The following is a 23,105-nucleotide window of genomic DNA, read 5'->3' as shown; positions in this document are numbered from 1 at the left end:
CTTCTTATTATCAAGAAATGTCCCCTTGATGGCTGGTCTCAATGTTACAAGGAGCCAGCAGATTTGAGTTCTGCTAGTATTTACAGATCAAGTTCTACATTTGGACCATATCAAAAGCTTTCAAAACTCATGTGTGCATGAGCCTCAGGGTTTAGTTAGTTGTTGTTTGGTATTGGGTTTTATGTAGTGAGCTTTTAGCTACCACATCTTAAAAGGTTCTGCTGTAAGAGATGAGAGGACACCCCAAACTGACTGACATTTTGTTGTCTAAACATAAAAGAATTCCCCATTTCTTTGTTACATTAACTGATCCATTTGCTTGTCTAGTAGGGGGCCATCATGTCTGCACATAACCTAGTGTTTACTCTAACCAGGACTCCATTCTTCCCCAACCCCAAGTTATCTCTAGTCTGTTATTAAGCAGGGTTTCATATGCTTACAATCTGGCCGAAGTCAGATTCCAGATATTCCAAGAAACAAAAACTATAGGCTGTTTTTTGAGTTAAGATCTATGTACTCTTGGTTATCGTGGAACATGTCGTGTAGGCCAGGCTGGCCTCTAACTCTGAGGGAATCTGTCTCCAACTCCCAAGTGCTGGGGCTAAAGGCATAGGTCACCATGCCGGACTCTAGACCAGTGGTTCTCAACCTTCCTAATGTGGAGACCCTTTAACAGAGTTCCTCCTGTGTGGCGAGCCCCTACCATAATTTTTGTTGCTACTTTGTAACTGTAAGTTATCTGATAGTCAGGATATCTAGTATGCAACCTCTGTGAATGGGTCATTTGACCCACCCAAGTGGTCCTGACCCACAGGCTGAGAACCACTGTTCTAGACTAATTTCAGATTGCACTTCTTCACATTAGGGCCCATGGTTTGAGCCTTCTTTCCTCCAAAGGAAATGCCAGAGCTCAGTACACCATCAACAGTGGGGTTGACTGACAGGGTCTATCTCAATTGCTTGATACCGGAACAAAAGCTTACTTGCTCAAGAGTTTGAACACTAAGGAAAGAAACACACCAAGCCACTTAAAGGTAATTTATGTACATTTATGGCTTTATACAATTATAGTAAAGGTTGTTCTTGTATCTGTAAGTACAACATCATCATCAGGCACTTCTCAGTATTGGAACAGGAGCATGAAATTTGCACTGTTACTCAACTCAGGTGGTAGAGTATGTGGGAGGGCGTGTCTCCATCCTGATGGGACTTACAAGGCTATCACTGGCCACAATGCCAGGCTGTTTTGTTTGCATAAACCACAATGCACATTATGCTGAATGATCACTCCCCAGTTGAAACCACAGAGAAACATTTCACTTAAAATCAGTAACTTTTAAGAGCTGAAACTAAGAACTTCGAAGTTGGGGGGAGGGGCAGAGAGGAAGGAGCGTCATATTCAGTGGTTGAACAAGTTCAAATTGTATGCCTTTGGGAAAACTTTTGCATTTTAAGTGTCTTTATCCTCTTATTGTTATGTTCCAGGATTTACTGCTCACCAGGATGTGGTATTTGCTAATTAACTTAGATTCAGTCAGTTTGTCCAAGCAGAACTTCCCAAGTCATATATCACCTAAATATATTCCATACATCTATATTATGGAAACAAATACATCTTTATATTTAAAATATCCGAATAGCTCTATAATACAATGCACTTTTAATAACAGTACAAACCAGAAGAAATAAATCAAACAAGGCTGCATAGGTGAAGTCTTCTCACAAAGCAATCATGTACAATAATATACCAGATACTCCAGAAACTGAACATTTTCACAAAAAAGAACTCCCGGGGGCCATAAGATGTTTACTTTCAAAACAGACAAGAAGCGTTTCCTGGACTTCACTGTGCCCCAGGCAACTAGCCATGATTCACGTTATGATCTTAACGCTAAGAAAAATGGGGGTTGCTGTTGAGATTTACAGAAGGAAGACACACCTCAGGTCCCTCAGTGATGTTCTGCAAGTCTACCTACCACCAATTATAGCTGTAGCTGCCTCTGTGTTGAATGATTAGGGGGCTTTTCTGCAATGGTGAAGAAATGGTTTATGAAAGAAGAGAGAGCACAGTTCTTTGACAGCAGTAAGTTTTACTCCATTTGTAGGAGGCTCTGCTTGGAGGAACTTAGTTGTAAACTAAGGCCTGTTTTGGAGTGCCCAAACAAGGGATGATCATGGGGGCAGTGGCTCCATACATGTTTGAAATAGGGAAAGTCACAGTAGGAAGCTTGTGACAAAGCTGGCCAACTGTGAAAATCAGGTACGTTTTATTCTTGTTAACACGCGCGTGCGTGCGTACGTACGTACGTACGTGTACACACACACACACACACTACAACGGGAGAGATGAGAAACTTACTAAAACCAGCAAGTGCAATTTGGGCTTGTACATGAAAACCAGGCCTTCTCAAGAGGGCAAACCAAAGATGACGCTGTTGTACTCCTATTCTTCCAACTGTGGTGGCTCCAGACACTCAACAGGAGTCAGAAATGCGGATGGACGGAATGGGAGGCAAAACCAATTATCCCGGTCTGTCCGTTTCAGGTAACAAGAAAGTATAAAAACAATGTTTGGGATACAGGTTAGGCTGCTCAGGACTAAAAAAACTCTCAAATTTCAAGCTAAGGATTTCAAAACAAATGTACACTTATACTTGGTTGTTTTTCAAGTTTACTGTCCCAATTTTGAACTAGTTCTATTTGGTTCTATGTGGTAGCCACTATCTGTACATACAAAGCACTCCATAAATCACTTAAGTCCTATCTGTAAACTTCCTCCTTAGATTTACACTGTTCAGAGCCAAAGAGACAGATGATGAGACTGGAAAGTGACAAGATTCTTCAGGACACAGCCATAAAACCATCTTCATCCTGGACAAAATAAGAGCTCAAAATATAAGGAAAACCCCAGTTAGACAAACATTTTAGATGAAGTTCTCCTTTCCTGAGCTATGGGAACTGTGACAACATGGCATTGGGCATCATTTGGCTGGGCCTCCCCATAGAAACTGTGGCAATGTGACACAGGGCATCTGTCTGGAGGGGTCTCCCCAGAGGAGCTGTAAGAACTCAACACGGGGAAATCTATATGAAGACTTGATGCTATGCACGACACACAAATCACAGGGTAATAGAAGCAGGTGAAATTTCTTTAAAATACACACATAAAAACATATTAAATCTACATACAAAACACAAAGTGTCTGTAACTATACATCAGTTTCCTGCCTAACGGCCAGAAATGTTGAGTATGCAAGTACTAATTTAATTACAATGATTTAAGATTAGTCAGAAACATCATCAGGTAGCATCCCAAAGTGTACAAACCAGGTAAGCACGTATAAAATTAGTACTAATCCAGTTAGAAATACAAAATGACCATTATGAATGCTGCCCCCAAATACCTCAGATTCCACAAATTTACAAGCAGACAATGTAACAAAGTAGACTCTAGTTTTAAGAAAACATTACAGTTCAGTATCTATTCCAAAAATGATCGAGTCCTAACATTAACATCAAAAGTCATTTATCCAGAAATTAGAACCATTTTAAGGTGTTTGTACAAATCTGCAAATAACAAAATAAACAACAACAAAAATAATAGAAAAGACCTGTACAAAGCTGGCACTTAATCTTACTCTGCCCCAAAGTTTGATGAGTCCATTATTTCAGCAGATTGATCACAGGCTACTTGGTTTTCATACAAATCCTGTGGCAAGATGAGAAGATTCAAAGTCATTCAGCAGGAGTGCAGAATGGAGATCTTAGCTCATGATTCATCACTTTAGCAGAACACAGGTAGTACAAAGTAAAGTTTATCAAGACATGAGACCATCACAGTATTACAAAAGAGTATAAACTTTCCTTGGACCAAGTAGATATTAAAAACACACACACAAGTACAATTCTGTATCTACTGTATATATACAAAACTTGAAAGCACACCAGGATCTGAAAGTCTTTTCTGCAGTTAGATGGTGCGGTGAGTTTGGCACTTCATTGCAATGACTCCCAATGGCACAGCGGTCCTTATCTACAGGAGCACAGAACCTGTGAGCGCTGGGCAAACATCCTGTGCAGGAAAGTGCTTCTGCTGCCAAGTCTGACGAAAGGAGAAAAGGAAGGATTTTTTTTTTTTAATCAAGAAAACTAAAAGGAGGGGTGAAGGGCATCTTTGGACTGCTTCTCAGTTCCTGTTGTCAGACAGTCTGAAGTACTTTTAAATGTAGCCTAAAGGGGGAAAAACACACACAATGAAAATGCAGTTCAAGTCAATTCAATTGTACTTAACCAACTTGGGGGCAGGGTAAGCTACAACTTTCTCAAACAGCTCCAAAATCATTCTGTGGGGAAAATTCTTTATTGAAATAAAATGTGGAGATGGGGGGGGGAGGGACCTTTGACATCTGATTTGTATCAAATGTGTTCATTTATTCAAGAGCAGGTAGAAAGGACATACCTTACAGTGAACAGAAAGTCTTAAAAGCTGTTAAGGAATCTGCACTCTGTTTTAACCTCAAAAGGCAAACTGATAAACTGGGGTGGAGAGTGAGCAGTGACAGGTGTTTTTCTGCAACAGTTAGGTGACCTTAGAACTAGGCCTAACATGACCCCGGGCGCAGCTCTGCCAGTGAGTTGTCCCGGGAGAGGTCCAAGCACATCAGCCACGTGTGGGATGCTGGCTATGTAAGAGCCTGTCTTTAATCAAGTTTTTAAATGTCTAACCATCAAGATACATGGCACTGCCTCTCTTTTTCAAAAGGCCTTGTGATACAGGAGTGAAGGAACTTACCTGCTCACTAACTCCTAGCCTGACACCCAGCTATGTGTCGTAGTCTTGACACTGTGTGGAAAGCTTTGGTTGGGCAACACATTATCAAAGTTAAAATCCAAGGTATCTCCATCCATTAGGTCATTCCGGATGATGGATTCCATGTCACAGTCCAGGCGCTCAATGAGCATGCCGTCTAAGTCACTCGGGAGCTTCTCCTGGTGGAGGACACCCATCCTACCATAGCCATTGCAGCTGCTCACAGAGGAGTAGCTGCCCAGGGCACTCATCTGCATGGGGTGGGGCAGAGGCACTTGTAAAGGAGTCTTCACTGGGGTCAAGCGGGTCATGGCAGATGTGTGAGGCATGGTGTTCACCACATGGGGCAGGGCCCGTCCATTGACTGAAGACGTTTGTTGTGCATGTCCAGGGTGGGCATGGGAACTGGGGTTCATCATTTTGTTATGAGATGCCTGGCTGCCATAGGCTGGCATGACTGAATTAGGGCCCATCATTACATTCTGGCCCAGGACCCGACTGTTGGTTTGGGCCACTCCAGGATCAACTGGTGACATAATGTCATTGTGGGGGGGAGAGTCAGAAGTCAGCAACTCTTTCAAGAGTCCTGGGGCACAGTTATACTGGTTCAATCCTCCATAACTCGATTTGCCATCCTGAAGTGTCTGCATAGGCATCTGGGGCAAAGGGCTCATGCTGGATTGGCCATATGTGTACTTTGAATAGTTTGGGCTGGGTGAATTCAGACTGGTGTTTGGAGGTGCAAACGAGTAACAGGGTGTCTGTTGCATCATGCTTCCAGGCGAGGACTGGGTTGATACAGTTAAAGATGTTGGGGATGAGAGAAGATTGAGATTATCCAAAAGGTTTTCCATGTTTTCCGGATTGCTGATTTCAGACAGACTGGGCAGGGTGGAAGCCATCTTGGTAGCAGAAGGAGGATATACCAGAGAGTGCACATCCCCATCCCCCAGGTCATCCTGTTCTGTCATGATGGGAGAAAGTCTCCCACTGATGGTACTAGCATTTGAGCTGGTTCGAGGACGAAAGGTACTCCAGTTATCAAAGTCATCGTTGCTGTGGGACCCAGGGCTTGCAGGCCACTTTGAAAACTGAGACCCAGGGCTGTCCCCAGGACCCTCTTGCCCAGACTGGAGAGATGCTTTTTTCTTGGCAGCTCGTCCTCGGCTCTTAGCAAATTTACTGTTGTTGTCCATGGATGCAGCTCTTCTCCGAGGGGATTTCCCACTCTTGCCTCCCTCTGGATTGAGCATCCACCAAGAACTTTTTCCAGTTCCTTCATTCTGTACTCGAATAAACTTGCTATGCAGGGACAGATTATGGCGGATTGAGTTCTGTAAAGCAAAACAGTATGTTAGAAGCATGGTACTTCCTGCTTGGAAAGCTTACTGTTCAGCATGGACCATAGAGATACAGTTTCCAATACAGCCTGACAGTTCTTTGTGTGGAGAGCAAATACAACACAGTACTTATGCCACAGCACAGATGTGGAAGTCAGAAGACAACTTGATGGAATCAGTCTCTTGCACTTTTATATGGGTTCTGAGGATCAAACTTGTACAGCAAAAGCTATCCCGCTGGCTCCAAACAGTACAATAAACTCACTATAAAAGATCTCAAATTGGTGTAGGAAAAATAGCATTAAAAAAAAAAAGTCACCTACTTCTCTCTAACTAAATAACCACAACTGCTTAAGTATTTTTTTCAGGTTTTTTTTTTTAGATTTATTTATTTTTATGCACATAAATATTTTGTCTGCTTTTTTTTAACGTATGTGTGCCATGTGCATGCCTATTGGTCGAGGATGTCAGAGGATAGCATCAAATCCTCTGGAACTGGATTTACAGATGTGAGCTGCCACGTGGGTGCTGGGATTTGAACCTGGGTCCTCTGCAAGAGCAGCCAGTGCTCTTAACTGCAGCGCCATCTCCTCAGCTCCTATAAGTATTCTTTTACACATGCATACATACATATTTTTTCATACAGCTATATCTCTTGTATAGTTTTGACCCTGTCTCAAAAACAAAGCCCTTTCCAATTTTTTTTCAGGTGAAATAATCACTATTTCCACAAAATGAGACATTCTATGTCACTGGCCCACAGGATCACAGAAAAGGGAGATGAAGCAGCATCAATCCCCTACTCAGGAACAACCCGAGCTCCCCATCTCCCAAACCCCAAGCATTATGCAGCATTATTGATTTGTAATCTCAACAAGTGGGAAGAAAAGGCAGGATTGTTAGTCTGAGGCCAATTTGAGCTAAAACAGACAACAAATCAACAAATGGAACCCCCATAGTTACAACCTAAATTCAATTTGTAACAGGCCAAAACCAAAAACAAACAAACCGGCAAACCAAACCAAAAAAAAAAAAAAAAAAAAAGAAACAAACAAATAGAAAAACCTGGTTTTTCTTTAAGAAAGTTAACTTGCCATAAAATGCAACATTTAAATTCAAGAACTCAGACCCACTAACCTCAGGACACTGTAAAGGAGAGAGAACTAAGTTATGCTCTTATGCTCCTTCACTGTGTGCAAACTGCAACTGTATGGGCCAGTCCCTTATTCCTTAAAACAAGGAAACCCCAGTGCTATTTTGGGGGAGCCTGGGGTACAAATCTGGGAACGTGAAAAACACTCAGCCAAGAAGGCACCTTGTCTTAGACTTTCCGGCTCAGCACAGTTGCTACCTATTCATCCAGGAGCTCTGCAGGGACCTAATGCAAGTCTAGGAACAGTATTCCGGCTAGCTCATAATCCTCAGAGCAGAGCTATGCACATGGCTCCTCCACTTTTTGGCCTTCTCTGCCAACTGAGTGCAAGGCTTAGCTGCCCAAATACTCGGTGGCCCCTCTTGGACCACAAACAGACTGTAGCTAGATTTGTGGTCACCCAAGGAGGCAGCCACAATGCCCACATCCTCATGTTGTTGACAAGGAATGAAGGTGCTCAAAGTGCCAACCACTGTACCAGAGCAGACTAACACAGGGTCAGACTTCCATATGACCCTGAGAGCATTCATGTCTTTTCTCAACAAGGGATGGAAAACAAAGTGAGTGTAATAGTAATCTCACTTTCTAAAAAGAAACAAAAGTCTGAGAGACCCAAGAGAACGTAGAAACCCACATTTAAAAATGCATTGTGTGCTACCTTCTGCCCGAGGATTGCAACACAACAGCTATGTGTCAAGTCCTTTGCAAGGATGCATGGTGAGGGTGGGTCAGACATGGCCCAACAGGCGCTTTCTGGTTGGACGCCAGGCAGGTATGTGGGTATGCGGCACTGCTAAGTCTCTCTTACTTACTACATCTATCTCAACTCTAGGCATGTTAGGCTGGGGCAGGCCTTGAACTCCAAATATTTCCCAAAGAGGTTACACACACTTCTTTTGTGTTGTATCTCAATCCCGTATTTTCAAAATCTGCTGTCCCCATTTCCCTGCTACCCCCATGACTCAGAGCTACAGCTTTGGTTGCCATGTCTACCAACATCAGTGACCAAAATTCCCAATTCCTCCTTAAAAGCTGAAGCCTGTCTGGGATGGGCTGGAGAACAGGCAGCCCTGTAACTGCATTCTGCAATGACATGTACATGCTGGAAGTCTGGGCATTTGCACAATATTCCATCATGACAATTTTGTTCTTTGAACACAATAGACATAGAGATAAGCTCTGATAAAAGCTCTAGAAGAGAGGAAGCTTGACTCCTGTCCTGTCACATTTATTTAATAATGAAGGGAGTCTGGGGGAGGAGATCTTCCCAGAGATCAGTTTCCTGGCTGTCTGAAACAGGGGAAGGGGTGCAGTTCTTACGCTCAACACAGCAAGTACAGATGGGGGAGGGGCATTTTCAACAGGGCTGAAAAAGGCAGAATAATGAAATCTTTGAATAAGTTTATAAACAGTTCACTAACTTCAGGGTTAGTAGCTACTAACTTCATGGGCTTCTTTTTCTTTCTTTCTTTCTTTCTTTCTTTCTTTCTTTCTTTCTTTTGCCACAGCAATCCTTTACTTATCAAAATATCACACTACATATTTTTCTGAGGACATTTCAGGTCACTCTGAGTAACAGAGCTGTATGCTTACTTTGCCAACAATCTACCCGACCCCCCCCCCCACAGGAAAAAGTTTGCTGTGCAGGGCTTGTTACATAAATCCCTGTTTTTCATGCAGCCAGTGGGACACTAAAGAAGGAGCAGCAGGGTTGGGAGGTGCTATGTCCACATTCTCTGCCAAGAGCTGCCTGCAACTGTGAGCTCCGAGATACTGTGCTTCGCCATTGTCTCCCAACAGCACGGCCAGACACCACGGTTTGCACTACTACAAGGATTCACGTTATTTACTGGAAATAGCAACTGGTTTCGAGGAAGGTTATGGTGGTTTCTCAACACACACATTGTCTCAGGACCGAATTCAAGTCCCTCAGTCAGTTTTCCACAGTATTTGCCGGCCAGAGCAGAGTTGCTCCAGTGACTGTAGTTAGGCATCCCCTCTGGGACTGTTCTGACTGAGATCTACTGTCCTATGGTGGAAAAGCTAGGCAGTAGGAGAAGGGGTCCCTGGAGACAGAGGCAGGGTCATTTTGTTCCCTGTTACTCCAACCAAACCCTCTTATCCTGCAGTCTAAAGCACCCAGCAGGCAGTCACTGAAGTACAGAAAAAAACTTTTAACTCTTGTACTTATTTTGAAGTTATAAACCTCACAAAAAACCTATGTCCAACAATGTGCTTACAGAATGCACACAATACATCTGACTGCATGAACAACTTGAAACCCTGTCAAAAAGGGTATGCCACTTAAAAACAAAACATTGAGAGCCCACTCACCCGTCACAGCAGACTTCTAGGAATGCTGAATCTCCAATAAAGATCAGAGGTGAGTCAGTTAAACCTAGAAAAGCTCTCACCACCCTAGTCTGTGCTGAGAAAACTACTCTGCCTTTGAGTACTAGTTTCAGCTGCTGTCACTCCTGGAGGATCTGGTGCTTCCTAGGTATCTCTCTTTACCCCAATTTCCAACTCCCTGGCTCCCAGTATCTTGGTGTCTAACTGGAGCCACACTTGAGCTTGTTTTTCAGACTATGTGAAGGCCATTACCTGCTAGTCAGGGTCTTTTTACATTTCTTATTTCTTTCTATTTTTCTACTCTAAGTATCCTGGTCTTTCTTTTCAACCAAGAATAAATAATGCATTTACGCTGAATGCATCTGGCTCATGAAATCCTGGCCTGTGTATCTTACACATGGCTCTTACTTTATAGTTGACTACTGTAGCTAAATCTCATATTCTACTCTGTAACAACCCTACAGGAAGGACTACATAGAGTCAGATGTTATTGGCTCCACTTTAACAATGGGGAACTCAAAGCAAGGCTTTGTGACTGGTGACTTTACAACACTGCTGCAAATTGACAAAAATTACCTCTTTGTATCCACTTGTATCAAGAATCAAAACAACTCACTAAATTTATATGAATATACCTTGGGGGAGTAGAAATAATTCCATTTACTACTTTACAAAACCCATGTTCTGCCTTAATGGCTAATACATGTACACAACATGAATCACTTCCCAGTGGCTCTTCTTTATGACAGAATGTACAGCAGCTGAGTTTCAGGTGTGCACTGTCCCAGGGAAAGCCTGCATAAAGAGGCTACGGGGACTCACAAAACACCAAACGGGCCCCAGAGACCTTCATCTCCCAAGCTGCCACCTGACTGCATGGAGGTGCAGATAACCAACACAAAGAACCTCATGTCTAGACCACACATATGACTAGAAAGTTCCTGGTTGTACAAAGTCTGGAAATTCCTTCAAAAGTGTTGACAAACTAGATGTTTATAAAGTGTTAACTTGTGGACTTTCTCGCTGTGAACGACTGTTCCAGATACCCAGAGTATCGATCCCCTCCTCCTGCTTCCCTTCTTACACTGTCTCTTCCTACACTTTCCCAACTCAAAACAAACTAAAGATTAAAGTAGCAAAAATCACTATTCAATAGAGTTTCCATTTGAACTACTAATAAAATGACTCAAAATAGTCCACTGTGCTGGTAAATGAGAAATTATGTGGCACTTACTCAACAGCCTGTAGGTGTGCGATTAGAGAAGTTGCCAATAGTATGCACAGATTTTGACTTAAAAACATGATGTAACAGAAGACTTGCTGTGGACAGTTATTTCATGCCTGCCCATGGATGATTTTATTCTCCAGAGCCCTACCTTCACCTGAATACCTCTTAAACCACGATCCGTCTACAAATAAGGTCTTAGCACTTCTCTGCTGATCCCAGAGGGTTAGACTCATGGTCCTAAAAGCTCTAACACACAGCAAGTCACCTATGTACACTCTCAGACATGACCCTTCTAGGCCATCCAACATGGCATGGTAGATTACCAAACTGTGGTGGATTCACATTTTGCTCTGAAGTACTTTATCCTACTCAGATCATTCCTGAGTAAAGAAAACTACTGTAGTCTTCCACTGGGCACAGCATGTGGGAGATGCAGCTGTCGTGTAAAATAGCAGCAAAAAGACAGCGGGAAGGGGACTCATAGGAAGCCGCCTGCATTTGGGAGATGCCACAAGAGGTAGAATCAAAGGTGGTGGTCCTGGCATGAGTCAGTGTCTCAGTGAGTGCTGGCTCTTCACATGTCACCAGCCACTACCATCAGAGGACTACATGGAACAGCTTGTGTAGTATGTGCAAAGGCTTGGGTATCACTTGACACAAAGTGAAGGAAATAAAACTGGCTACTTTGTTATAGGAAGTAAAGGAATATATAAACAGGAATTTTTTTAAGCCATCATGAATGGTTCCAACTTGATTAAGTCATTCATCACAGACTTCCTGTTTAACAGGCTTCCTCAGGCTTGTTTCCATGTCCTCATAGCTCAACTCTAATCCTTGTGTTTTTCTCCCTCTTACAAAGATCATACATTTAATTCCAGGAGTTTTTAGTATATTTTCTTTAGCAGCCTATATCAGAATGCCCACAACACTGCTTCAGCAGAGGGAAGACATGCTGGCTGACAAATGAAAGAGCAACTATGAAAATGATGCTTTTTCTCAATACTGATCATTAGGATCACTATAGAGGTATTGCAGTGGTCTGTTTGGAGTGGAACCCTGCATGAGTGACATCCTGGCTAAATGTGTATTTTGACATGGGCATGGCCTGTTGACTTCAAGACCAACTGGCCCATGGGAAACTGGCAAAACCTTTCTCTGGAAAAATTCTTTAGACACGGCCTTATTAGATTAAAAGATTAAAATTGTACAGAAGATGTACTGACATAGAACAGACAGCGAGACCCAAGATGCTAAAGGAAAAGATGTGACAGAAAATAGCTTGACCCTCCATGTCAACATGGAAAAAAGAATATGCTTGTATCTCTCCTGAAGGTGTAAAAAGAGCCACTTGGGTCCAGCTTAGAGCCTGATTTCAGGTATGAGGAGGGCTGTGGTTGGGAACAACTCAACAGTTCTATTTCTGAAATGACTGCTAATCAGCCATACAGGGAAATCTGGTCACGGAAAAAAGCTTACTGGACCTAACATCCTCAGACCACAGCTGCTTTATTATTGTTGTTTGTTTAAATTTTTGGAGACATGGTTTCTCTGTGTAGCCCTGGTTGTCCTGAAATCACTTTGTAGACAAGGCTGGCCTTGGACTCAAAAGAGATCCTTCTGCCTCGGCCTCCCCAAGTGCTGGGATTACAGGTGTGCACCACCATGACAGGCTTGATCACAGCTTTTTAATTCAGCACCTGTTTATAGTAATGATTTCCTTTGTTTTAAGGGGCACTGTTCTAAACCTGGAGTTCAGGGTGGGCTACAGCCCTGCAATTTAAGGATGATTTAATACATCACAGCGATTACTAACACATATGTGTGACAAGAACTCCTTCAAATAAAAAAGATGTAATTAGGAATTGGTTTGGGTCCATTTCCTGGTTGACTGGACTCGATAACGGTAGCACGTATATAGTCCAATTATATCAATACTTCCTACGAAGACAAAAAGCTTATGATGAGACTGTTTCAATTGCTAATATTATGAAAGCAATCCTTGATGCGCTTTGGGGCTTTAATCCCTTTAACCATTTGTTTCTGTTGGTACACTGTAGCTGTCAGTTCCTTCCTACCATCTTTAGTGCACAGCACTGAGGGGAACCTGACCTTGACTAAGTGTGAAGATTCATCTTGAACATGTAACAAATAGGAAGGGGTGGTGGTGGCGGGGGGTGTAGGGTGCAGAGGAACCCTGAGTTAGTGAGATCCTGAGCAGTGCGTATTTAGAAACGGGCGCAACCTGTCAAGGACTCCAAGACCAATTGGCCCACGGGAAATTGGCAAAGCCATTACTCATACAGGCCAGGCAGAAGAGAAATGGCAAAACTTTTCTTGGAAGTCTGAGTCTTTATGAACTAACAATGGTCAGTATGTGCAAAGACCAGCAACTGTGGCTTCCTGCTTCCAGGGAGAGAGACATACAAAGAGACATAGACACAAAGACACACACACACAGTCTAGAGAGAGACAGACAGACAGAAAAAGGGGGGAAGAGAGATAGAGCATGTTTGAGTTTGTGTGTGTGGGCTCACACTGTTAAGCCTGCCAGAGACCTCCTATGAAGACTAGTTAACCCTTCCATCCCCTGTGCTATACCTAATCAATGTGTTGAAGTTCCAGGTTGCTTGGCTGTGGTAAAATTAGAGAACCCCACCTGATCCCAGCTTCACTGCTCATGGGTTCTGGGACTCACGCTGTGCAGGAGATAACTTTATGGAGAACAAACCTTAGGAACCCCTAAGCACATTGAAGGGATGAAGAGTTCAGAACATACGAAGACTTGCAGGACAAATGTTTGGTGAGAAGGTAAATTACAAATCGGTGGGTTTGTACTATTAAGGAAAAAAAGATGGAAAGCAGAGATGCCACAACCTTAAAAAGCAGGGAGAAACTCGGAGAGAACAAAAAGACACCTGTGGCTCACTAGCTCTTTAGCCAACAGACTTATTTCAGACCAACACCTCATTTAGTATAGAAGGAAAGGTGCCCAGGATGAGTTTTTTTTTTTTCCAAATGTGCTGAATGATATTAATTCTGACAAGTTTTTGCTTCTTAGAAGGTAGTAATTTTTAAAAAGAGGTGTTTCCCCTCACCATAAAAAAATTTAACCATGTCCCACAGGAAAGCCTTTTATCAGAGGAAACTAGTTTTGTGGAAGAACAAAACTTTTAATATTCAAGTGTGACACTCCTGTGATGTGCTTTGTCTACTAGCAGAAATGAAATACTAAGTTGGGGAGATGGCTCAGTGGGTAAAGTGCTTAATCTAAGTATGAGGACATGAGTTTGAAACCCCAGAGCCCACACACAGTTGCACATGACAACCCAGTGCTCCTATGGGAAGACGGGAAACAGAGACAAAAGAAGCCCTCGGGCTTGCAGACCTGCTAGCCTAGCCAAGTGCAGCAGAACACAAAAGGAGAGCCTTTTGTCTCAACAAGAGCCAATGTTCAAGCGTGGCCTCGACTGCCGCAAGCATACCTTGATAGGTACACAGCACACTCTCAGAGACTTAGAAGAGAAAGAGAAATGAAGTGCCCCAAAGACAAGTCTCAAAACCTAGGTGAAGGCTGAAGTAAGCAGCTCTTTTAGAGGCATCTACCCCTTTAGTCCAACTACCAGGCACTTATCTTAATCACTGTCCTCCTAACACTTCTGTTAGCCTGAGACTGGAGAACAACTGCTTGATACTCTATAGGCTGGCCTAAAAGCAACAAAATCCAACAAGGCCAACCTGATAAAGTGTTAACCCTAGTTAATAAGGTCCCCGTGGTAGATACAGCGAAAATCTTGGTCTCTCCTAGCCTTCCACTGTTATTTTTAAAGGAATGTGTGGGCTTAAAATGTTCCAAAAGGAAACTTGCTCTCCTGGGATTAATTCTACTTCCTTCCACCATGCAAGTGTCCCTCAGAGCATTTAAGCCTCAGGGAGGCAAAGATACCAAGTACTGCCAAGCCTACAGCAGTCGAGCATAATTCCCTGACTCTGGTGACCTAAGGTGTCATCCTTTCCAAAGCATCTGTTCACTTTCTTATATGTGCGGGTGTTCTGCCTGTATTCCTTTCCCATTGCCCAGAGGCCAGAAGAAGATGGTGGCCTGCTGGAACTAACCAGTAAGTGTGATGATGCCCTGTGTGCTGGGAACAGAACCCAGGTCCTCTGTCAGAGCAGCACGTGCCCCCAAACACTGAGCCGTCTCTCTAGCCCACAGACTGAACTGACTGCTCACAATACAACCCTTTTCTTCTGCGGATGGCAAGTAGCTGTTTTAAACACGCAGGGCCCCACTGCAGGAGGATATTAAGAGGAATCTCATTTGCCGCTAAAGCAATTATGCTGTTTCCTAATGAAAATCTTGTCTATTTTACAGGCCATACCATTTTTCCCCTACTCTAAAGTGGTTGTATAAACACACAGCATTAAAATCTAATTAATTATTTTATCTATGTGGCTACAAGAATTAAAAAACAAAAACAAAATAAAAATCTAAACTAAGTAGCACATCAGGACCCATTTTCTTCCGATGTAACTTGAATGGGGCATAAAAGGAAGCACAGCGTAAAGGCGTAGCTCACTCTTAAGGTTTTTAGAAAGTTTAAAGCCTAAAGTAAACTTTGTCAGAGTTGCCGCCATGGTCTCATTTATGCTGCTCATGCATTACATCAGAGGTGTGTGCCCCAGATTATTTACTAAGCTGGTAAGCACTCAGTGAATATAAATTTAGCCACTGAAGCTCTAACAGATTAAACAATACTTTATTCACAGAATGTCCTGTCTAGAATTTCATCCTAAATATTCTGTTGTCTGGAAGAATCCGAGGAAGAACGAATGCTTCAGACACAAAGTCTGCTCCCTAAGAACTGGCCAAACTGCTGCTTCTTTCTTATTTTTTTTTTTTCCTGTTTTGGAACCCTAATACGATAATATCCATTACAAAAAGCATAACAAATTTCAAGTATAATGTTAAATCGTGAATTCTTTGTAACGAAATGTTTTCCTATGGATGGTATAGAGAACCTTGCCCTTAGCTTGTCTATTTTGGCAACAACACCTCATGCTTGGTAAGTGGTCACTGCTGGGGACTGCCTTCATTCAGAATTCCTAAAGTTTTGCTTCCAATCAATTAAATACCAAAATAACTCATCATCTCACCCAATATTAGCAAAACTATCTCTGCCCAGGTCTGTCCCAAAGAAAAGGCCCTATCACCACCATGTGCCTAAGCCAGGGGGGTGTTCCCAGACTTCCCACTGACATCAGGGCCATGAGGTCAACAGCCCCATCCTTCACACCTCCTCCTAGACAGGCTCTCTGGAGCTGATGCTTCCTTAGTATGGCCATAAGCAAACAAGTATTTCCACAATGGCCTTTCTATTAAGGTTCTCGAAGGCTGACAAATCCCAAGACCCCCTTACGTTCTCTGGTGCCCACCCTGAAAGCCATACCTCCCGTTTCTGCCCCACAGTCAACAACTGAGCTGTGAGCTGCATTCCGAGAACATAAAAGGAGCAACAAGGGCATCCAGCCTAGAGCTGTTCTCAGGTCAGGCACAGCAGCTCCCGAGGAAGTAGGGAATGCTTCTTCACCCAGGATTGTTCCTAAGGTAGGCAGCCCAGAGACACCTGGCACAGTATGCACTAGGACAGATCCAGATGACCCAGGGCTATAAATTCCTTAGGCTCTAAGAAAAGAGGGAAAGTCAGAGGGGAAGAAAAGGCCTCTGATCTATCTGAGGTCCTGCATAAGAGGCCCTGGAAACCTTAACCCTGGGGCAGTTTTTCTTATATTTGACCTTTGACTTTAACATTGTAGCTTGATATGTGTCTTCAAGAAAGTGAATACTGCCTGGCATAGTATCACATGCCTTTAATCCCAGCACTCGGGTCAGAGGCAGGTGGATCTCCGAAAAGCCAGTCTGGTCTACAGAGCAAGTTTCAGAACAGCCAAGGCTACACAGAGAAACCCTGTCTTGAAGAAAAAACAAACAACAAAAAGAAAAAGTGAGCACTACAATCATGAATTAAGAGTACAAGATTATGGACTGTCACTGTGCACATCAACTACACTCCAAGGCACCACGCGCAGGAATGGTTGGGCAACACAAGATGGACTCTACGTTTTTTTTCTTTGCATGTACTTTTTGTTTTGTTATAGTTCTTATTGATTTTCCTTGGTGTTGACCTTTTATTTATTAATAAACTATCAAAATTTTAATAAAGTTTCAAACTTTGTTCTGCTTTTAGTAACTCACTGAAGATCTGCTTAAGCAAAGACTCTGTTTTCAGCAACAGCAGTCTCTAAATCCTCAGAGCTGCTTTATTTAGACTTTCTATATACATGATGGATATGTGCATGTGTGTATGTACCATAAACTGCAGCACATATAGCTTACATAAATTAAGAAAAAAAAAAACATGAACTTGGGTAGGTAGGGAGATAGACTCTACAAAGGACTGAAGGAGAGAAGAGTATGATCAAAACATATAAAGAAAAACCCCTTTTTCCGAGCATGGTAGCACACACTTTTGATCCTCGTACTCAGGAGGCAGAGGCAGGTGGATTTCTGTGAGTCTGAGGCCAGCCTGGTCTACAAAGTGAGTCCAGGACAGCCAGCGTGAGATCCTGTCTAAAACAATAAATAAATAAAACAAATGAATACAAGATTAATCTTACAAAGCTCTGACGAGAAGAACCTCACACTGGCGCTGGGGAGATAGAACAGCTGGTAAAGCATGCATCTTGGGAGCACCGAGGACCTGAAACCCATGTATCTCCAACACTGGGGAGGTGGAGACAGGAGGACCCCTGGGATATGGCTGGCTGGTCAGCAAGTATACCTTAATTGGCAATTCTAGTCCAGTAAAAGATCCTGTCTCAAAAGATGTCAACGGCATTTCTGAGGATGACTCACGTATCCACCACTTTACCCTCAACACGCACACACTTAAAAATAAATCTTCACAGCTGCCTTTAAAAATTAAGATAACATTTTCAGGAAGGTGTTGATCTCTGAAGGCACACTGGTTATACCCATGGCTTTTTTCTTGGGGGAAGAGTGGTTCTATACAGTTAGCACCACCTTTAAACTCACAGACTAACCTGCAAAGGAAGAATAAGCAAAGGGCCAGATGAATCACTTCTCAGGATGAATCCAGCCAGTGGCAAATGAGCATGCTCCAGTCTGATTAGTAGTGTATACTTGGAAGTTTTTCTTGCTGTTTTACTCCCTATCGTCCAGTGTTACTGCTCTGAATTAATCTGAGTAACTGCCACGGTGGCTAGCATCTGCTAAATGGTATGGTGTTGTGTGTGTTTTAACTTAAACTACAGTTTTATAGAAAACTGTTTTGTTCCTTGAGACATTTCACAGTCTTCTTAACTTTGAACAATTAAATAAAAGAAAAAAGAAAAAACCCAACTCATGTTTTTGCGTTCTCACCTGCCCTAACTCCAGACAAGGAGCGTTAGCTGGAATACACGAAGCTGTTTCAAAGGCATTTGTAAGATGGAGTATATCCAGGCCAGATGGTGAGCTTGAGCTGAAAGCCTCACAACTGGCCAAGTTCCTTACCCAAAGGACACTGACCTAGGGAATAAGAAGCCTCAGTATTCTGTGGTCCTTGCTGGTAGAAATGAGAGAATGGTGCCTATTGGTTTCGAAGAACGAAGAGGACCCAGTCAATGCAAGTCATGTTAGATTCTTCAGTGTGAAGCAATTCCTACAGTCATGTGCTTCCCCAAACACCAGAAACTAAGTTAACATCAGTGTCTTTAACAGAAACACGGACCAAATCTCTTCTACCTCTTTAAATGCCTGAGTCAAAGTGCTTAACTGAGATGAAGGAAAGTAAGTCAGATATGGGAAATAACAGAAGGAAAAGACAGTAGGCGATTGGCTGAAAAGAGAAGATGAGAGTAAAAAAATCTTAAGACATATAGCACAAATAACAAAACAGCCATAGCTGTGACAATACTCAGACAAAGAAATGCTATTACGAGCTATGTGATGGGTTCTGGAGTCATGAGAATTCCATCTAGAAGAAAAGGAACCCACATACAGGCTTTCCCCGTCAATGACAAGTAGAACACAAATGGGCAAAATATAGCTTCTAGGACAGTAAAGTTTCTATACATCTTACAGTGAGTATCATCCATGACATCCCTACCACATACCATTTATTGTAAGAAAATAAATTAAATTCTGTCTTACAAATATTTAAGAATTGCTCAGTCAATTATTTATGATTATTTAGTATTACTTAAAATTATCTTTAAAATGTTTTAAAATTATATTTGCATATGTATGCCTCTGGCACATGTTTGCTTATGACAAGCATGGGGAGGTCACCAGTCAGGTTTCTCCTACCAATATGTGGATCTTGAAAATCTAACTCTTGTCAGACAAGGTGGCAGGTGCCTTTAACTCACTGAGCCATGTCCTCAGCCCAAATATATATTCACTCTTTGCCATCTGCATAGATGTATCTTGATCACATTCACTCTTCCCACTCCCCCACATTCCCTAGCATACCATACCCCTCTCCCACCTTACAAATGACACTGCCTCTGGGTAGTCAATGCACTGAGACTTTCACTACTTTATTTCTGTGTACACTATTTGTTCAGATGTTGTGAAAGCAATAATTCTTGTATAACTTTCTTAGACAGAATATTCTATTGTAGCAGGAAACAAAAAAATCCTTTCCTCAATAATGTTCACAGAAACAGAGTTCCTAGCAAACAGAACAAGCTGGTGAAACACACATGAATTTGTACATGCATAAAAACAAATATAAATATATCCATGTGTTATCAAGCAAAAAGCTGTATTTTGCAACCTCTATCATAAGCTTTTTACTTCCTAAGAGACAACAGGTATTCCTGGAGTTGGAAAGAATTTTATAGCTTGAGTAGATACAACTTCTTTTCCTACAGGTGCCAGATAAAAACTGAGACCCGGATGAGTGGCGGCACCTCTCCAAGCTTCCATCTCCCTGTTTGCAAAATGAGACGATCTTACAAAGCACTTACAAGTATTAATTAGACAGTACTGGTGCAAAGTTTCAAACCAGAGTATAGCCCCTACCTCAGTAAGGCAATGTCTGCTCACTTCATGTCCCCTCCTTGTTCACATTAGAGGAGAACCCAGTTCCGGCACACAGTCCACACAGAACACACACAGGGCCCTTGTTCTCTGTGCTTATGAGGCCAGTACTGACAATAGACAAAAGCTGCAACGAGCAGGAGCCTGACCTCTCAGACGCTCCACAAAGTCCCCAGAGTGCCACTCAGCACACGCCTCACAGAGTTTCACAAAGGCCTTCACTTAGGCCAGGGTACCAATATTTTTTATACTATCACAAGAGAAGACTGGGACAAATTAAAACACAAAGCCAAATCTATGGACGCTTTCTTGGGGGGCACAGAAAAGAGCACTAGCCTTTCTGGGTGATGTATCAGGTGCCAGAGCATGCTACAGTGTCACTAGGCCTCACGGGCTGGGCTCCCTTTCCTGCAGGGCCCTGAAGAGAACACTCCAGGTCTCACAGTGTATACAGCCACACAGCCTTCCCACTCACGGCTGAGACACAGCCTCAACCTCCGAGAGACACAGAACTTGCAGGGGCTACCCTTACACAATACCATGAATTTGTGTTCGGACTGGAAAACCAGCTGCTCCTTGATCAGTCATCCTTTTATCACCAACAGAGCTTTCATTAGCCCCATCTGCTTCCTGTGTGACGCTACATAGCTTAACTTTCACCTGTCTAGACTAAAGTGCAGCAACTACACTCACTGTAAACAGAAACAATTTTCCTTATGAGTTACAATTATCATTAAATAATACTGGACTATTCAACTAATAATTTCCCCATAAATAAATGTTAACGTTCTATATTAAAAATGCAACAACTCTCCCACCTGCTTCTTGCATCTCAGATTCCACTTCCAAAGCCATCCTCCACCTCCGCCTCATTATGAAAGGTTTAAGCTGTATGGCTTTGATTTCCTGCTTTGAATGTTGAATATGGGACCAAGTCATGTCCATGGACAAATTTCAAAAACATAATGCTGGTATTTTTTTTAAAAAAGAAAATTGAATTATTGAATGAGATTTTATTAAACAGCATCTTTGTGAATTTAAAGACTATGGGGCAGTTTTACACAGGACTTATTAGCTCATCTGTCAGCTAAGCCCCAGCACAGGCTTCAGAAAGCATCCCCAGGACCTGCTCTGGACTTAATGGCTGCCTCTACCTTCGGTAGGAAGGTTCTTAGAGGAAGACCAATGGTTATTTGTCAGAACTTGTGGGTACTAATTGTATAAGCCTATGAGCCCTTCCGGGTGTTCGGAATATTTTACAAGGCTGCAGGCCGGAACTCTAGCTGCAACTATTACTTTGTGAAGCTGACATAGGCAAAAGCCTGAGGAGCAGCACTACATAAGCTTGAAGGGCATTCCCCAAGATTGTAATATCACTACAAAACTCATTCTGCAAAAGCCTGACTGGCATCCGACATAGTACCTAAAACATAAATGCCATTCGACACAGGCCTCACTAAGTCTGACCCTTAACCCATTTCCTCATCAGAAGAGTTTCTCCTCCCACTATTTGTAAACTCAACAATCCAGCACAACAAACCAAATTTCCTTTTCCTCTCCTTGAAAGTGAGTGGTTACTGGTTGGAAAGCTTTAGAAACAAACATTCTGATACTAGGATTCACATGGTGTGAAGTGAGCCTGGAATCTATACTAACCATCCACCAGGTTTGGGAATGTTTAGACCTGCGTCATGTCCAATATTCTTTTCAGCTCAACCATGCTATTCCATATGGACTGTGCTTGAACAAGAAGAGAGTGAAACTCCAGGAGCAATCACATGGCTATCCACTCTGAGAAACACAAGGTTAGCAGTACTACTGGTAACTGGCAATTTACTAGATGTTTAAGAAAGGATATCCTCAAAACATAATCACAAAGACATGGAAGGAAGCCAGTTAAATCTGAAGGCATCATTGTTCTTCAGAAAGAAAACTAGAAGCAGCATTAATGAATGTGGAATGTCAACCTCACCTTTCAATTTCCTGGAATTTTCTTCCCCCGCTTTCCCTTTTAATATGCAGTGTTTCCTTTCCACGCACTGAGCTAACTTCACAATAGAGTTTGAAAAGATGTGCCTTATATCAGCAAGCAAAAGTTAGACCTTGCCTGTGTGGGAGAGAAAGCTGGCTGGGGCCAGTCCTACTCCAGCCAATCACATCAGCACACATTTCAACAATTCAGAAAAAGGTTAAGGAGGAGGGGGAAAAAATCAAATACTAACATCAACACCAAAACTTCTTTACATTTCTGAAAATCCAGTCAACTTTAGGTTATGGGTTAATTCATATTTGAGGAAATGAAAAGTGGAAGTAACTTTCATAAGGTGAAAGCTTCTGCAGATAGGTGGCTATGAGGTCCCTTGGGGTCAGGGGACCCTATAGCTGCCCACCTTCAACGGCTGAATATATTTAAATGTCTAGGCTGTCACTCGGGACAAAACTTGTCTTTCAGAGATGTTTAGTTCACTGTGTATTTATTCACTGTGTAGTTCCACGTTTGAGACTGAATTTAACGACTATTAACTCCCTAAACCTTTCAATGTGTCTTTGAGGAGACTGTGAACTAACTCCCTTCTCATTTCTATCCTGGGACGAATCTTCCATATATGGAGATGCATTTACCTCTCTTCTGACTTCAGGGCTGTTGCCAAGACTTGAAGGTCTTGGAAAAATGTGGGCTGCCCCTGGTTAAAACGCTAGCTCACAACCCATAAAGTAGCAAAAATCAACTGAGAGAGTCGGGGCCAGCAACTTTTTACAAGAATGAAAGCAGAGCAACTACCTTTCCCATTAATGGGTAAGTATAACCCTCTTCTGTAAGGCCCTGGGTAACGTACCGAGCCGTACTGTATGTGCAGGCTGGGAAGAAAGTAAAGCAGCCACAAACAGAAGGAAACATGCTACTTCCTATAGGATACGCCTTCTCCCTCTAAACGGCTTCGCAGCAAAGGCCCAGATAACATGGTGGCAGAACTTCAGGCCCACAATTTCTAGAGAGGCCCCAGCGTATCCAGTAATCGCCCGCTCTCTACAGGTGCTGTGCAAAACTCTGCCAAGGGGTTTGTCACACTCCATGAAGGTGTAACCCAGGGCCTGGGACGCTGAAGGACACCAGT

At 42.6% G+C, this 23,105-nt stretch overlaps 1 protein-coding gene across 2 annotated transcripts in view; it reads right to left on the bottom strand.

Annotated features, from left to right (window-relative positions):
* Window positions 1-1,028: 1,028 nt before the first annotated feature.
* The window catches only part of Foxo1 (forkhead box O1), a 70,246-nt gene continuing 48,169 nt past the window's right edge, over window positions 1,029-23,105 (bottom strand). Inside the window, exons 2-3 of one of the 2 annotated variants that reach the window (XM_055596793.1) lie at window positions 4,793-6,144; window positions 1,029-4,230 (exon numbers count right to left, since the gene is read on the bottom strand). In XM_055596793.1, the coding sequence (XP_055452768.1) occupies window positions 4,807-6,144 (1,338 nt within the window). In that variant the 3' untranslated portion in view covers window positions 1,029-4,230; window positions 4,793-4,806. The remainder of the gene's footprint in view (window positions 4,231-4,792; window positions 6,145-23,105) is intronic. The other variant, XM_055596794.1, reaches the window with a different exon arrangement.

The sequence above is a fragment of the Psammomys obesus genome, unplaced genomic scaffold, assembly GCF_907164565.1.
Source record: "Psammomys obesus unplaced genomic scaffold, mPsaObe1.curated_primary_1811, whole genome shotgun sequence".
Classification (NCBI taxonomy): Eukaryota; Metazoa; Chordata; class Mammalia; order Rodentia; family Muridae; genus Psammomys; species Psammomys obesus.
The sequence above is the reverse complement of the archived record's forward strand: the minus strand, read 5'-3'. Positions and strand labels throughout refer to the sequence as shown.